Below are 18,062 nucleotides of genomic sequence, written 5' to 3' on the forward strand. Positions count from 1 at the left end.
TTTTAAAGAGGCGCATTTTGCACCATAAAAAACTGCTGGCAGTCTATCCCCCATATCGTTCCAAAGAAAAGGGCAAATGTAATATTGCAGACAATCCCTCGGGGGGAACGCTTCCTTGGGTTGTCAGGAATGGCTTCGCTAATATCAAGGTGCCAAGACATTCCTAACAGCTGTATCCGGTAATATTATCCCATTACATATGGTCGCTGGGACTTTATATATGGTGACCATATATATGGGGTCAAAGGGAGCAGGGGTTGCAGGTTGTCCCCCGCTCCCCTTGGGAGAAAAAAAAGGTTTCGGGGGTGTCCCCCACATGTTCAGTGTGATAATGTCCCTGCAAAGCACGGCCATTTTTCGCCGACATTTTTGTCAGAGGTCATTTTTACAGGGACATTATCACATGGAACCCCTAACTGGCATTGCAGGTGAAAGCGGGGGGCTAAGGGGGCTATAGTCCTGGGTCTTTTGGTTGTAGCCCCGGATAGAAGCTCAGGGGCTACAACCAAAAGGATATAGCTAGCCCCGAATCCCGCCAGTCCCGACATTAGCTTAGCCCCTGGTCCTTTCCAGACCTAGCAACACCCCTGGAAAGCGGAATGCCAAAGTGAGTGAATAAAAACATAGAGGGCTGTATTGGTAAATGCAGCCGTGTTGCAGACTACGTATAACTCATGTCATGCCTTGCTTCCCAATGTAGGACTGTATTATACAGTAATATGTGCCAAGCAGACATATGTAGCATATGTAATTCATTGTTCCCATGGTGCCAAATGAGATTTCATGCACATTACAAGCATATTATGCGCTTAGCTATGCATGTGTCTGTAGGCTGTGCTCAACAGTAGTACATTTGTGTCCGCTTTATGAATTGCAGCGATTATGTTACATAGTCACCCGCTCTGGTGTAACCACTGACACAGCCCTCTTAGCAGCAGCGGGGCATAGGTGGAAAGTGTCTAGCAGCACACATTTTCCTGCCGGCAAACCACCTTCGCCTTGTGGAGCAAAAACCAAAAAAGCCAGGATAGTACACCGTGATAGGTGGCATTGGATCTGAAGATGGCTTCAAGGAACGCACCTTAGGCTTGACAAGATGTCAAGTGGACATATATATATACTTCTGTTGTGCACTGGCCACAGACACATGCACAGCTAAAATGCACAACCGTGCTACCTGAGTCCCCTTACACCACTAAGAGGATGGAAGGCGGGGGCAACAGCAATGTAAAAGATGGGGCCTGTGTCCAAAGTTTGAGCTCATTCCGATCGAAGGTCCGCTCTTCACAACCCTGATCCAGAGGCCAGCAACAGGCTTCAGTCCAGAGCTGAGACTCCCGGAAGGCATCCCAAACTCTTTAAGTATGTAAATAAAGACACGTGCACCCATCTGATCCACCGTGTTTTGCAAGAGGAATGTTGTAATGGGTATACATACAACCTAAGCACTTGGCATAAAAACAAGGCATTGTCGAGAGTCTGTGAGAGTCTTTGAGTCGAAGTATGCATCCTTCCGCAACGTCAATCACTGCACTTACACGTGTAACAGAAGGGATGGCATCACTGATGTTTCATGAACTAAAACGACACACAATTATTCAACAGTCTTTGCTATGGTAAATGTGTACATTGATTGTTGTTGACAGCACTTTTCAAAAGCTGCTTCCCTTGCAAGTCGAGCTATGTTGCCACACCGCTCTATAATCCCCAAAAGAACAAAGTCCTATGTGCCCTTGAGAAACGAGGCGAAGCACACACTCCTCTCAGAAACCCCCTGGTAAGTGAGGCATAACATGTCAAGCCGGCTGCCACAGGATTGGATGAGGTAATGGACATACAGCAACGTGGTGCCCAGAACTCACTTCCACCAGCCGCCCAGTCCGAAGCATTAACTACTCAAAAGTGCAATGAAACGGTGCAGGAAAAAGTATGGCTGCCTTTTCTTCTATTTGCTGTTTTCTTACAACTACTCTCTTTCCTTACAGCGAATGATTGCCAACACCGTACGAACAGTGAGGTACTGCCGAAGCCAACCCTTCAGTAAGTTACCCAGTAATTGTGACTGTTCTGACTGTGTGGACCAATTTGAGAAAGACTATTTCTATGTCAGTGCGTCTCCCTGTGTCCATACCGAGTTCATTCTTATTTCTGTATCGGTCCTATAGAGTACGCGCAAATGAGAAAACTCGCAATGTACACACACGTACTTTAATACACATCTAGGCAGGCATTAGCCAGCTGTTGCACACACATAACTGCTGGACCCATATGCAGGCAAACTTACTTTGTTGTGTTGAGATGTTGGTGTCATGCCTTGCCGACCCCTTCCCTCCCCATAAAATATTACACTACACCATTTGGTCAAGTGTTGGCAATGAAAGGCCGTAGGTTTTTATTGTTACAGATTGGTTATGGAACATAAACAATAGTCGCATATCGTAATAATATAGTACTTTTGGGCACCGGTTCCTGAGGTTAGCCCCTCAGGTCCGTGCCGCCTTCTTTGTCCCACGACTTGTTGTGGTCACCGTACAGTGTCCTTGTTTCCCTTCCGTTGTTCTTCTCCCTTTTTTTCTAGGGTGGGAGGGATTGCGGAAAAGAAAAAGAGAGAGACACTGAGTACACAGATCTGTCCTGAATAGTATAGGGTGCGCGCTGCGCAGAAGGGAGTTTCTCTGACCATTGATGTTAGCATGTCCCGAGCAAGGGCTACCGTTAATAGAAAGCACATTTTTGGACATAGGAGTTCAAGTCTCCAACGCTATGGCGGCAAAATGTACACCTTGAACGTAGTACTGACACTGGAACGGTAAAGGGATTATGTCGCGATCAATGTTATATATGCACAAGCATTTCAAAATGCGCACTGTGGTTATGCACCACATGGCAATGTTTGCATATGTAGACGTCACTTAAGCATTCGGTAGTTTTACTAGTCACTATCGGCACCTCTGTGACTAAACATACTTTGTGTTAACAGTCTACTTTCACACTACATTTAAAACTTGTCGCTGTTTGGGAAGGTTTCACTTGTTACTTTTCCTATATTCATTTGGCAGTCTTTACGTATGTGCCTTTCAATCTTTCCGCCCTTGCATCGGTGTGTTTATTAGCATTTTTTTAATGGGGGCAAGCCCCACAAACTATTTTGATTTTGATTTATTATTATACCCCTGATTCTGTTTTTTCCCTGAAATATGAGCAAAACCGGTGTAAAAGCGCAGATGCAGATGCCCCGATGAAGAGGTGTCACTGATAGGGCCCTGCGCCACTCACTCTTACCGGCATATTGGGAAAGGGTAGTTAGTCTCTTCCAAGGAAACACGGGTTGATTGTTGAGAAAACATGTTGCCACTGTTTGTAATCTAACAGCACCAGGCCCATTGTTACCTCTAAGTGGCCTAAGGACTCCAATGTTTCATATATGAATGGTGCTAGAACCAGAACTGTTGTCCACATGAAGCCACACACTATCTGCAGACATCCTTTTCTCTCTCCAGTGACATTCACATTCCCGTGCTGGGCTACACTCAGCGTTCTTTTGGCTGGTAAGATGTGATGGACTACAACTCCCATCAGCTCTAGCCAGCATAGTCCGTGATGAAGGATCATGGGAATCGCAGTCAAACATATCTGGAGAGACGCAAGTTGCAGACGCTCGACCTACCCCCATGTATCCATCCACATGTCCTGGCTTCCGGGAAATAGACACCCCCTAAGCGGAAAAGCTTCACAGCCACGTGTATACATCTGGCAAGATGCAATGGCATCAAGGAGTCTGGCTGAAAGTGATGAGGCGTGTGAAAGAAGTGCTCTAGAAGGGAGGGGCTTGGGGAGTCATTGCAGATCCCTGCTCATGAGCACATGCATCCATCTCTTTGACATTCTCTGACGTCACCATAGTTTAGAAGCACCGCTGGAAGTATTGCTCTTTGTTTCATGGACATCACCACTTCCCTTAATCCCTTTGTGAGCGTCTAAAAGTCGCGAAAAGCATAAACATTTCGCAGAACTATGAGCCAGGAAGTGAAAAAATGCCATAAATTGCACTGTTTCAATTGCGACTTGCAGTTGTCGGGCCTAAGATGCATTCTTAAACCTGGAGATGCTACGTCTGTTTCCCTTGATCATCTCCCAGAGTCCTTCCCTCCACACCCAATGACCAGATTAGGAAACTCACAGACATGCTAAGCAGAAGGCAGGAATATCCTACCTGCCTTCTTACTAAAGTAGTGCCTTCTTTTACTTTGTCTTAGCTGTCATTCACTGCATTTTTTTTTTACTGCATTTTTTTGGGGGGAATTATTCAAAAAGCCAAGCAAGCGTGCAGGGGAATGTATCCCACCATTGTGAGGCCAAGAAAGCATCTGAACATAACATCAATGGATATAATACATACTGTCTACACAAGCCTCCAGGCCAGATACCATCACTAGGCATACACAACGAAAACGGGGAACATGTTTAAAACCTCTCAGCAGTGCAGTGTTCTGACTTCCAAAATGTTAGGCATGAAACTTTGTGACTCCTTTTTCCAAAAACTATGACACATTAAATAAATAAGTTAATTGAAGCTCTGACTGACACATAGCACCACTATAGTCGCTTTAAAATCTCCCAATGACCAGGCCAGTACTAGTGTCTCCTTGTCACTCGACAGGCCAGCATGCCTGCACATGCATGCCCTATGTGCAACGTACATAGATCTACCACTTCAGGCACACACTCAGGCGTGTGTCCTAGCCAGTGCACGACGAGCCAGGGATTAGAAACACTCACACTGGGAAGCCAGCTGACAAAAGTGCCATGTTCAAGCCTCATCACTGAATCTCTCCTTTAAAATGTTTGATGCTGTATAACATAAGGGGTCAGTACAGGAAAGTGATTTATGCAAAATGCACACTATTTACCAGCACGCGCCCTTTCTATACAGTGGGTGCATACAATCCGGCACGCATTTTCTGAATTGGAAGCCTAGAGAAACTACTTGAGGACACATACAGTCATTATTAGTTGAAATACATAAAGGTTTCCCAATCTACTAAGCTCCACTAGGTGACCAATCCTCTTTTTGTTTTCTACACATTAACCAATCGATTGAAATGGCCAATATCGAGAAGTTGGCATGTGTTAATTCATGTTTCTGTTTCTAATAGGCCATCAGTGTTTAGTATGCCTTGCACTTGCCACCTTCCAGTCGCACTTTTATTTATTTATTTATTTATTTATTTATTTATTTATCTTACTGTTATCCTATGTACTTCACTATCCCCTCCCCTTTCCCTCTGCACTTTCCCCTTCCCCCTCCCCTGCACTTGAGCGATCTCAATGTCACCTGGCCTGGTGGGATCTTTGTCTTTGTCTTCCCTCTGTTTCCCCTCCCAGGCCTCGTCGCACCTTGAAACACTTGTGTATAGGTTCGTTGTAAATGCCATATCATATCATATGCCGTGAACACTTATCATCATGGGTATTTCTGTGAATTTGCATGTTGTTTTGTGGTGCCACATTTAATGGCCTTCCTCACTGCAGGATAACAGCCAATGCTATTTTTTTTCTTCAGCTATACTGCAGACATATTTTATTTATTTTTCTGCTGTGGCAATGACCCTTTACCCCTCTAGGCTGCTTGCAATAAACTCCCTGCAGTATAGGTGTCCAGGTGCTACTCCTCTGCCCCCCCCCACAGTCGCGTACCAGATGTGAATGCAGACATCACGTGTTGTCGCCCTACAGTAATTTACCTACCGGTAAATCTCTCCTTCACACAGACATTAACCTCTGCCACCAAGGGAGTGAACATGCATAATGGCAGCTACTTGGTAGCTGTTTCTTTCGTGAGTTGTAACCACGATAGGCACTTCGACAGCCTGCAAACTGAGCAGCTAACGGTGAGCTGTTATTATGCCAACAATGTCAAGGGCGTCGGAGTGTATAGGTTGTCACGGTCTCTTGGCTCTTGCATTTGAATTTCAAGTGTAATCAGCTCCCATTGTCTTCATAGTCTTTGAGGACTGTGCTCCAAGGCTTATTATTCGGTGGCAGTGGCAACCTTAATTGTGTGTCTCTTGATAGAAGGCATTTTCCACAGGATTCACTAGATCCAGTTGCTGTATGTGGCCCTCATCTTCTAAGTGAGGTGGGGGCAACCAGGATGCAGAGTGTTAACGGTTTCATCAGTAAGCAACGCTCTTTAAGATCCTAGTGAAACCATGTTCTTTTGTCTTACTTTATGCCGGTGTACTGTTATTTCCATATTTGTACACTTTTCTTCCTAAGCAATATAGCAAATAATGTGTCTTACTTTTTAAAAGATCCCCAATATCCACCTGCAGCATATTGTTCTGTAATCTTTTTTTTGTTCCTTAATGGGACACTGGATTTGAAGAGGAGCCTTATTTTAAGCTGTGTGACGAGTCGAGGGAATTCGTCCCTTCTCCTCAAGGGGGAGCCCCCCTTGAGGCTAGGGACGTGAGCCCGCTCCGCAATAACCTCCCGGGGGGTAGAAGCAAGTGGGACCTCACCAGGAGAGATTCCCCCTTAGGGGAGAAGGACTTCTGTTCCCATGAGGAACTCCCTAATCCTGTTCACATGATAGCTTAGATGGGATGCTCTAAAATATCTGAAAACGTTTTACAGCAAAACCGGGACCAAGACACTCTACACAGATACCATTATGTTACTGAAAAAGACTATGGGCCTCATTACGAGGAGGGTGGTAAGGGGTTAATGGCACCGGTAAAGGTGCTGGAGCCATTAACCCCTTACCGCTCCATTACAAGGTCCGCTCGCGGGACCCGCTCAGGACGCCTGGTTTTACCAGACATCCTTAACGGGTCCCGCGAGCGGCCCAGCATTCTAACAACGGGCCGGTCATTAGCGGGCCCGTTGTTAGCATGCTCCCCATTCCCATTGAGCCCTATGGGGGCTCAAATGGGAATGGGGATGGACCGGGTCCGGGTTCCCTGAATGGGGAAACACCGGGCCCTCCAAGGTCAGAAGGGCCCGGTATTTCCCCATTCAGGGAACCTGGACCCGGGTTTGGGGGTAGCCATGCCCTTGATAAACTCGTAATGAGGCCCAATGTCCCTTAAGAATATGTACTTTTAAATAATAATAACCAATCTACTGAGACGAGTACATTGATTAACAGAGCTTTGAAAAATCACAATACGAGAGGAGAGAGAGAGAGGAACAGAGACGTCAGCCCGGGGAGGACCCGAGCCGCACAACACCTGCAGAAAGCAGGGATCAGATTGCCTGCGAGTTTCGAACTGGCTCAAGTGCAGAGAACCGAACGGCAGAGCTACTGCAGACCCACAGCCTGAGAAACCAGGTGGGCAAAAGCCCAGGAGCGGGTGGTGGCAAGACCACGAACGAGGACCCGTGGTGGACCACTGGTCTGACCAACTTCTCCAATACCATTGTGTATGTGAAGCCGCAGGAGACCTGGTCTCATAGCCGAGTACCGGAAAGTCAAGAAGAAATGAGAAACGAGGCAGAGAAGGGACATCGCAAAAAAAGTAGATAAAGGTGAAGGAAAGGCACCAACAAGCAAAGCTAACCAAGAAGAATTTCCAGGAACCTGACTCTCTGGAAGACGTACCCCGTCGGAGAAGAAGGCAACAGTGAAAATGGGAGTCGCAGGTGGCCTTGAAGGGGGAATCAATATATTGCCCAGCCAACTCATCACACTATTAATCTTGAAAGGAAGTTAATCTGGAAACAAAGTGAGATAAAGTCTGATCGTACGAAAGAACCAGCTATTGGGAACCTGAATAAAGCAAGAGAAAGTCCAGTGATCACAATCCCCTGCGAGAAGGGAAAAGAGTTTAAAGTAAAATTAAAGTGTGGTAACAGGAACGAGCAAACTATTGAAAAGCAGAACAATAAGACTGGGAAGCCAATAATAATAATAATAATACCTCCTTGGAAGAGGGCACAAACAATAAAATAGATACAAGAACGGATAGTCCTAAGTGCGTTTAACGATAATACTCTAAGAGGGGTAGACCCCCCACACCACGAGGAAATCATAGAATATACTGAGAAGCCCAAACAAGAGGCTAAATGTTGTAAGGAAGCCATAAAGGAATGTCTTAAAGAAAGAGAATACAAAGACTAATTAAAGAAGTAACGAGAGGATATTTAAGGATCCTGTTTTGATTTATAGACTGATATTAGAAGTATCCTAAGGAGAAGGGAGTAATTCTCCAAACCATAGCGGTAGGGTCAGCCAGGGTAGTTTTGGACAGTGGAATTCATTATTTGGACTTCAGCGACTGACTGACAAGCACCTTAGTTAGTATGATAGGTAGGCACCACGCATAATTATAGGGAAAGTCAGCCCTTATTAGTCTTATTTTAGTAAACCATCCTGAAACATGTGTGTCTTCCTTCTGACCCACCACAGTTGTCACTGATCTTCTGGTTTTCTAGCCCTCCCCCCACATAAAAGGGCATACCCAGATTTGAGCCATGCCATCAAAGCCACTTTGCACTTATGCTTGCATAGCAGGTAGATATGCATGGCTGCCCTGCAAGGTATTTATCCACAATTTCAACGTGAACCACTTAGTTTGGCAACCCAACAAAGACGACAGCACCCTGTCAATGCTAAAAGAGAACAAAATGCACAACATAACGCCTACCAAAATGACAATGCACCTTGTAGCATTTAAAAATTAATGCAGCAGCACATGTAGAAGGACAGTGCATAGCAGGAAAACAACAAAAAGCTGTACCAATATAGGAGGGTCATGGAATGGTGGTACTGTGCACACTCTTGCATAGCTCCACCATTACCCCATGTCTGGTGGTGTAGACCCTCCAGTCTTGATTTTCTCTTAGCTTCCGGACATTTGTATTTAATTTATAATGGAAATGCGAAACTACAATTGCCAGAATGCAAAGAATACAAATACATTTGGATGGACTACACCCACTTCAAATGAGCTACACTACAGAATATGTATGGTAAACAGGTAGCAGGAAAATGTGATGTGTGTAATTAGAATTTTTTTTTTAAACCACAGTTAAGGTTAAACCAACAAACACACAGGACCTGATTCACAGAAGCGTTTTATAATGACGCACTCCCATAGGAAAACGTTCAGTGAATCAGCCGCTTAGTCTACAAACATCAGAAACAATAAAGTTAAGGTAACAACATAATACACTTTATTAATTAATTTTAAAACATTTTATATTAATATCAAATATCACGGTAACCGTAACTTATCCTGTTTTTATGTAGCACTATTTAGCTGTAAATTTTTTATAGCTACAGTAATGTAATGTGTTGTATGAATATTTGTGTTTTATAAACAATTTCAAATGTGTTTGCTTTTAGTGTGCATTCATTGTTTATGCACAGTGCAATGAGTATATGTTAATGTTATTTGTAGAAGGACTTGTTACTAAGCATTTACTGTATATGATATTGTAACAATATTTTATTAGTTTTGTGTATGTTTTATTTTTATATGTTTAATGCTTAGTAAATTATATGTATATACAATATGTACCTTGTTAATTAATATTTTTATTTGTATTTTTTTAATTCTTAAAGTTATTTCCTAATTGATATTATTTTATACGTAAAGTATAAGTCTTGAATGCTTGTGTGTTTTGTTATTGTAGATTTAATGACTTCACATTTCATACAACTACTTGTTTTTATGTGCGAAATTGTTAGAATTGTATCGTAATATTGCATGATAGGATTTTAAGTGTGTGGGTGAGTTAATGTTACCATGATATTTGATTTGAATATAATTTATTTTAAATTGACTTATTATGTTGTTACCTTAACTTTATTATTTCTGATGTTTGTAGACTTTAACCTTTTGTTGGTTTAACCTTAACTGTTTTGCACCAAAAAAATAATCAAATAATGTTTTACGGTTACATGATTATTGATTCTGAGTGTTTGTTGTAATACTATCCTTTGTTGTAAGAGCATGTAAAATAAGTGTGTGTGTGGCATAAGAGCATGTTGCATACAGTGTTGTACGTTTCTGTGTTGTAAGACTGTGTGTTATAGCAGCATGTGTCGTAGGAGCATGTGTCATAGGAGTTTGTCGAGGGTGCATGTGTACTAGGTGCATGTGTGCTAGGTGCATATGAGAGGATGTGTCGTATGTCCACATGTTATGTGTGGTAGGTGCATATGTAGTAGGGGTGTTTGGTATAGGAACATATATCATAGTAGGTTGTGTTGTAGGAGCATGTGTCATAGGAATGTGTGTCATTACAGTGTGTTTTAAGGGTTTGTGCTACGTGTGTAGTAGGAGTGTGTTATAGAAGGATGTGTCGTAGGAGCTTGTATCATATGTGCATGTGCCCTAGGTGCATGTGAGAGCACTACATGTCTTACGTCCACATGTTATGTGTAGTAGGTGCATGTGCAGTAGGTGAATGGGTTGTAAGTGTGTGTATCGTATAACCATGTATTGTAGTATTGCATATTGTAGTAGCACATGTAGTAGCTGCATGTGTCATAGGAGCACGTGTTGTAGGAGAGGGTGTTGTAGGAGTGTGTGTCATAAGAATGTGTCCTAAGAGTGTGATGAGTGTGAATTGAAAAACTGTGTCATATGAGTGTGTGCGTAAATGTGGGTGTGGTTGGAGTATGTGTGTTAAGAGCATGTCATACGTCCGCATGTTGTGTAGTAGATGCGTGTGTAGTAGTGTATTATAGGAACATGTATTATTGGAGTGTGTGTTGTAGCAGCATGTGCCGTAAGAGCATGTCCAAGGAGTGTGTGTCATAAGAGTGTGTGTGGTAGGTGCATGTGTCATAGGTGTATGTGTTGTATATTCTTGTTTTAGGTACATGGAAGAGCATGTCTTGTACATCCACATGTTATGTGCAGAAGGCGCATGTGTAGTAGGAGCATTTGATATTGCAGCATGTGTTATAAGATCAAGTGTTGTAGGAGCACGTGTCGTTGGAGGAGGTGTCGTAGGAGCTTGCGTCATAGGAGTGTGTGTCATCAGAGTGTGTTGTGATGAATTGCAGGAACTTGTCCCTTCTCTACAAGGGGGTTCCCCCAGCTGTGAGGCTAGGGACGTGAGGGTGCTCCTCAATACCCTACCTTGGTGTAGAGGCAAGTGGGACCTCACTGGGAGAGACTCGCCTTTGGGGACAAGGACTCCGTTCCTGTGAGGAACTCCCTAGAAAATATCCCAACAATACCTCTTTGAACATATCTTATGAAGACTTGTATGAAGAAAAAGCCAGTATGTGTTAATGTCAAATGAAAACTCGACATGTTTCTTTAAATGAAACGTACCATTTAACTGGGACAAGGAGGATGATATGTGGAGGAGGAGAGAAGCCGCATCACTGAGCGAGACCTGGACATAGGCCTGTGGAAGTCCCTCGACTACGTCACAGGTGAGCGGGGAGGAGATTGGAGACAAGAGAAAATCTGCAAGTTGCAAACCAGCGAGGAAGATGGTACAGAGGCGAAGTCGATGTACAGCATCCTGTGACCAGAGTAGAACAAGAAACAGAAGTAGATGCGCTGTGTCTTACCAAGAGGCACAAAGGAGAAGAAAAGTCAAATGCAGGGTGTCCTGACAAGTTCAGAGAGAGAGAGAGAAGGAAAGTGGTGGCGTGACCATGAAAAGCCTGTGGTGGACCGGGTGGCCCAGAAACAACGGTGACACCACTCCACGACTGAAGACACAGAACCTAACGGTAACGGAAATACAGAACGAAGGAAGAACAATTGAAGGAGCAACAGAGGCGAGTCAAGCAGAAGAGAGAAACGACCAGAGCAAGTAGAAGCCCTGGTGACGTTATCCCTAAGAACCACAGGAAATGGGGTAAACGGGAGACCCGGGCGGGGATGGAGAATCGTTATGGGACTAATCATACTCATCCGAGTCAAGATATAGAGATTGTAATATTGAAACCCAGAGGAGTGAACACGATTCATTACGGGCTAATCATATTCGTCCCAGTCAAGATAACAACTGTAATATTGAAACCAAGAGGTGTGAATGAGAATTGTTATGGGACCAATCATACTTGTCCCAGTCAAAGTAAAGCGACTGTAATATTAATACCTCAAGAAGTAAATAAGGATCATCGTTGGAATGCTAATACTCACATCAGTCTGGACCAAGAGACTATAATCAAAGAAGAGAGTAAAGTTATAAGTGACAAGCACGAGGAAAAGTCTGGATCAGAACGTATGTCCAAAGACAGATATCAAAAAGCGATCAAATATTGTGAACTGTATAGAAAAGGAAGAGAATACTAACATGGAGATTTACAAATGTTGTATACATTTACCTTGTGAAGAGAGGAGAAGAGAGGATAACACAGGGGAAACATGCTGGTTTTGGAAGCAAGACCACACTGAGCAACAGAGGTTTGAATACCGGATTCGTGCTTGGAAACCGAACTCGGGTATGTTATTAGGCACGTTATAAAAAAAATGATTAAATAAATAAATGAATAAGAGGGGAGTAATACAGTAGCTGAAAACATTATACTAAGAGGAAAGAAACAAAAGCCCAATAAAGTATTGAACGAATTGTTCGAGCTGATCAAACCAGTCAGCAGAGACTATCTTAGAATCAGCTATGGAATAGAAGTTGGTGAAAGCCAAAGTCCAGGAGAATGGAGTCATTCTCTTGTCTTTATTTGTTATAGCAGTGATAGGGTCAGTTAAGGTTAGTTTGGAACAGTGGACAGATTCTGTTAAGACATTCATTGATGGCTAATGTGCACCTTAGTTGGGGAGAGGTAGGCATTTTTCCTTTTATTTAATCAAAACTACAGTGAAATGGCTTATGAAAAACTGCGTCCTTCTTCTGACCCGCCACAGTGTGTTGTAAAAGTGTTTGGTAAGTGTGTGTCATAATGGTGTGTGTGATAGTAGCGTGTGCCATAGGAGCACGTGTCGTAGGTGCACGGTCTGTGTACAGTTCGTACAAAAAGTATACATTTATTGTATCACCATAAAAGTGACATCAAAGTCAACTCATATGCTCTGTGGACAGTTTGTACTGAAAATGTACATGTATTCCATCACCTTAAAACTCTCATTAAGGTCAGCTGAGAGTTGCCTTTAATGTGAGTTTTTAGGAGATGTTAATTGTGTAATGTACGTATTGTAAAACTCATACAGTCTGTTGACAGTTTGTTTAGAAAGTGTACATTTATTCCATCAACCTAAAACTGACATCAAAGTCAGCTGTGACTTTCCTTTGATGTGGGTTTTTGGAGATGTTCATTTTGTAGTGTACCATCTGTAAAACTCATATGCTCTGCATAATGTGATGATTCACAAGGTATTGTCACTTCTCCCCAAGAGGGAGCGCTTTCCCATGAGGCTAGGGAGGTCCTGCCTCTACCCAATAGTCCCCTTAGGGGTGGTATAATGCAGGAGAACCTCAATGGGAGGGACTCCCCCTCTGGGGATAAGGACAATCACCCAGGGTATAGTCCGTTGGCCAACATCACACCCCGTGCCAAACCACTTCCTTGAGAGTAGATCCATGTATTTCTGTAGTGTAGGAGAAACCGCCACAACAGTAAGTACCAGGACAAAGAAGAGCACAGAAGGCATGAAGATTAATAACGGTGCTAGTACTGATATGAGGTGGCCCCTGAGGATACATGAAGATCAATCCATCAAGAACAACAAAGAACTTTGACAATCCGCCAGGGCGGGACTAGCAACAATGTATAAGAAGAGAAGAAGGACTGAAGACTTGGTCATGCCCAGCTGGGCAGGAAGCAGGTGTGGAAACCATCCAGAGCAGGAGTTTCAAATCCTGTCAGCTGACTGGGAATGCCGAAGAGCGCAGGACACTGGTGAAGCACTGAGGGAGTTTTCTGTGCGTTCAGCTTGAGCAGACCCAAAGCAGGATGAGTGAGCCGAGCAGACCAGAAGAGCGCTGAGACTCTGCACTAGAGGAGAGAAGCCTGAAGAACCAGAGAGATGTGCCACAGTCACAGGAAACCCTGGTGGTGTACCAAAGTCCCAAAGAAGGTAACAGGAGGTACGAAAGATACAGCGGTGGAAGTGTGGTAGGCTCAAGAGGCTCTGTGTCTGCCCAGTAGTAACAATCAAACTATTGGGAAAGGCGCATCGAGCATCCAAGGAGAACTTTTTCAACGCAGTGGCAACAATAAGCCACTGACCACCAGAGAAGGGACTGAGACCCTACCACAATAATATTGTGCATCTGTGGAGAACTTCTTCATTGCAGTGGCACAAATAATCCCACTGACCACCAGAGAAAGGTCTGGGACCCTAACCCAATTAAATTAAGCATCATAGGAGGAATTCCATGTTGCAACGGCAGCAACAAGCCCCCTGACCATCAGAGAAGGGTCTAGGATCCTAACCCAAGTGAATCAAGCAACAGATGAGAACTTCCTCATTTCAGTGGCAGCAACAAGCCCACTGACCACCGGAGAAGGGTATGTGACACAGACATAAGTATATTAAGCATCCGAGGAAAGCATCCTCATCGAAGTGGCAGGGAAAAATCCACTGAGGCCCCGAGAAGGACTTGGGACTTTGCCAATACCAGGAGAATGGAGTCATTCTCCTGGTTCTGAAAGTTTGAGAAACTGAAAGTTCTTTTGATCCAGAGACTCAGAGGAAGGGAAGTCATTCCGTCTGGCTTTGGTGTGAACTATATTGGAGTGTGTGAACCAATACCAGGAGAAGGGAGTAATTCTCCTGAGCTGGAAAGTTGAATAAACTGAAAGTCCTTTTGATCCAAAGATGCCAGGGGCAGGGAGTCATTCCCCCAACTTGGGTATGAACTATATTGGAGTCCGTGAGCCAATACCAGGATAAGGGAGTCATTCTCCTGGTTCCGAAAGTTGACTGCTGCAAAGGTTTGTTGGAACCACAAGCCAAAGGAAGGGAGTCATTCCCCCTGGCATCCTCTTTTGCCAAAGAGCATTTCTAGGAATACCAGCCAAGTACCAGAAGAAGAAAGTCATCCTGGAGAAGGAACATTTCTGTTGACTTATTCTTTTATTGTAGTATAAGGGATAGAAGTAGGTTGTGACACAGGATGGTGGAGTTTGATTCTGACGTACATTCTGACAGATCTTTTAGTATTAGTTGGAGGCGGGGAAACCTCTCTTAAAAGATAGGAAGGGTCTCTCTTCTTGATAAATAAAAGTGTTTACCAACTAAAATTACACCCATGTGTCAGCATCCTTCTTTGATACCCTTACAGTATGTGATTTCAGTACATGCTGTAGGTTCCTCTGTGGTAGGAGTATATGTTGTAAGAGTGTGTCATAGAAGCATGAGCATGTGTTGTAGGAGTGCATGTCGAGGATGGCATGTAGTATGAGTGCATGTCTCATAGGATCATGTGTTGTAGGAATTTGTGTGTGTGTGTAGTAGGAGCTTGTGTAGTAGCTGCACGTGTTATAGGACCATGCTGTAGGAGTGTGTGTCATACGAGTGTGTCGCAAGTTTGCATTGCAAGAGTGTGCGTCGTAAGAGTTTGAGTTGTAAAATGGTGTGGTCATAAGAGCATGTGTCCTACGTCCACATGTTAAGTGTAGTAGAAGTGTGTGTAGTAGTGTGGTATATGGACATATATTATAGGAGTGTTGTAGGAGCATGTGTTGCAGCAGCATGTGTCATAAGAGCACATGTCATAGGAGCATGCGTTATAGGAGTGTGTGTCATCACAGTGTGTGTCCTGAGAGTGCGTCCAAAGAGTGCGTCGTGAGAGTGTGTGTGGTAGTAGCGGGTTTTGTAGGAGTGTGTGTCATAGGTGCATGTGTCGTAGGTGCATGTTTCATAAGTGCATGTGAGAACACATGTTGTATGCCCCCATATTATGTGCAGTATTTGTAATAGGAACATGTATGATAGGAGTGTGTGTTGTAGGTGTGCTTTTTGTAGCAGCATGTGTCATGAGAGCATGTGTCATAGAAGCATGTGTCATAGGAGCATGTGTTGTAGGAGCATGTGTCGTGGGTGCGTGCTCTGTGTGCAGTTCATATGAAAAGTGTACATTTATTTCATCAACGTCAAACTGACATCAAAGTCAACTCAAACACTCTGTGGACAGTTCATACTGAAAGTGTACATTTATTCCATTAATTTTGTTGCTCCATGGTACATGTAGCTGGAGTTGACCTAGGATTCACCTCACGTCAGTCCCCCAACCACATCACAAGATATGAGGGCACAGTAAGGCCCTAATTCACTGTGTTCAAACTCATTCCAAGCCCAAGTCTCATAAAACATTGCCAGGCTCTGGCTAATGTACAAAGTACAAAGAGACCTGTCACATATATCAATATAGGCTGCTCATAAAATCTATTTAGCTTAAGTCATGGGATTTCAGAGAACAAGCATAAGGAACTAGCCTGGACATCTAGTAACATCATGAAGGGGAATGTGCCTGGGATGTATCAACTCTGACTTCTGTTGCCCAAAGTCAGCATTAATTCACTTACAAACTGAATAGTAAATTTATATGTGTTACATTTCAACCCCAAAATGTAATCATTTGAATATTCACATCTCCATTATTGAAGGTCCTAACTTAACAAATTGCATGTTGTCAGTGTATATATATATATAGTAACCTATATAAAATTAGCATTGTATATAATGAGGAAAAATGTAAAAAGTAGGAAACGAAATTCTCTGTGAATACACATCGCACAGTAACATTTGCATTTTGATGTCAGCGTTATCTACAGAATATAATGATATTTATTAAACTCACAGAGTCACATCCGAATGTACACCATTAAAAAGAAATACCTCTTCATAAAATCAGGAGTGAACTTCCCTCTCACCTTTGCAATCATGGGAGGAGTAGATGATTACAAGTGGAACGAGGTAGCTGGTGAGCAGTGCTGAAAATATCAGGGTGACTGGTTCCCTGGCAGGATATAGACAGAAGCTCTTTCAGAGAGAGATCAGACCATATTGGAGATTGGTTTTCAGATCTGCGGCTGTAGAGGACCATGCTCAGGCAGTAATACCAGACTGAGGGGGACCCATCAAATTGTCCAAAAATAAGAAGCCACATTTAAACTGTAAGTATAAAAACCCCAATATATATATAACTCCAAATTGCCCATAATGCTGTCCATGGTAACATTCTGGAAATCAAAGGGACTGAGAGCCAAGGGGGTTGCTAATTTAACAAAGACCCAGGTGCAGTATTCAATTCAATTGAGAGCAGGAGCTCTAGCCACTTATCCCGCGCTGCAGGAGCAGCTATACCGCTATACCGCTATAACACCATGCACGATAACAAAGGTAAGCTTGGTCTTAACTTGGAATAGCCGCAAGCACCTTTCACCATGCTCCGACGTCCTACTACTTTACTTTGAAATACTTCTAATTCCGTCGACTACAATTTGGGAAGCATCCGGCAACCCATACTTGGTACAACCTATCCGACCTGTGCTTATTTCAAATTCCACCATTACCCTCAATGTGGTTTTGCCCCTCCCAAGATGGCCGCTCCGCTTGGGTGACCCTCTTCTTGCAACCTTCCTGGTGTGATCTGCAGCTGCATCCGCATTGGCTGCCCCTCCATTCATTATCCAATCTATCTTCGCTGGCTGGCAAACGCCGGCCCTGTACGAAGGCACAGTACAAAGGCACAGCTGACAGAGCTGACCAAGCATGCCGTGCGGCCTGCTGCCCCAACGCTGGCCGTTCAACACTGCCACTTACAAAGCCCAGCAGGTCACAAACTTACAATCAAGTCACTCTTCGGCAAGACCCTGCCCCTTCTGATGAACAACGTCACCAACTTTTGCCCCTCGCATTATTGTGCAAAGACCAGACTGCTAGCACTGCCCGCATCTCCATAAATTGACACTGTTTCCAATCGCTTCCTGTGCCGCCCTGTATGCTGTCTACAAGCCGTTACCTATATCAATATCCAAAACACCATGTACAGAGCCATTACAGTTGCAGGATGTGCATTCGCAGCCCTCACCTTTAAGTCTTTCTGCACATTGTAAGTCGCTTGCACACGGTTCTCACAAATGTCTACTTGTACACTATTTCGCACCTAACCGCTAG

At 43.7% G+C, this 18,062-nt stretch overlaps 1 protein-coding gene across 3 annotated transcripts in view; it reads left to right on the forward strand.

Annotated features, from left to right (window-relative positions):
- The window catches only part of RAPGEF4 (Rap guanine nucleotide exchange factor 4), a 1,521,174-nt gene that overhangs the window by 1,455,578 nt on the left and 47,534 nt on the right, over positions 1-18,062 (forward strand). For all 3 annotated transcript variants that reach the window (XM_069616226.1, XM_069616227.1, XM_069616228.1), the window contains one exon: positions 1,986-2,040. In XM_069616226.1, the coding sequence (XP_069472327.1) occupies positions 1,986-2,040 (55 nt within the window). The remainder of the gene's footprint in view (positions 1-1,985; positions 2,041-18,062) is intronic.

Source organism: Ambystoma mexicanum, chromosome 9 (assembly GCF_040938575.1).
Source record: "Ambystoma mexicanum isolate Mex_15411 chromosome 9, UKY_AmexF1_1, whole genome shotgun sequence".
Lineage (NCBI taxonomy): Eukaryota > Metazoa > Chordata > Amphibia > Caudata > Ambystomatidae > Ambystoma > Ambystoma mexicanum.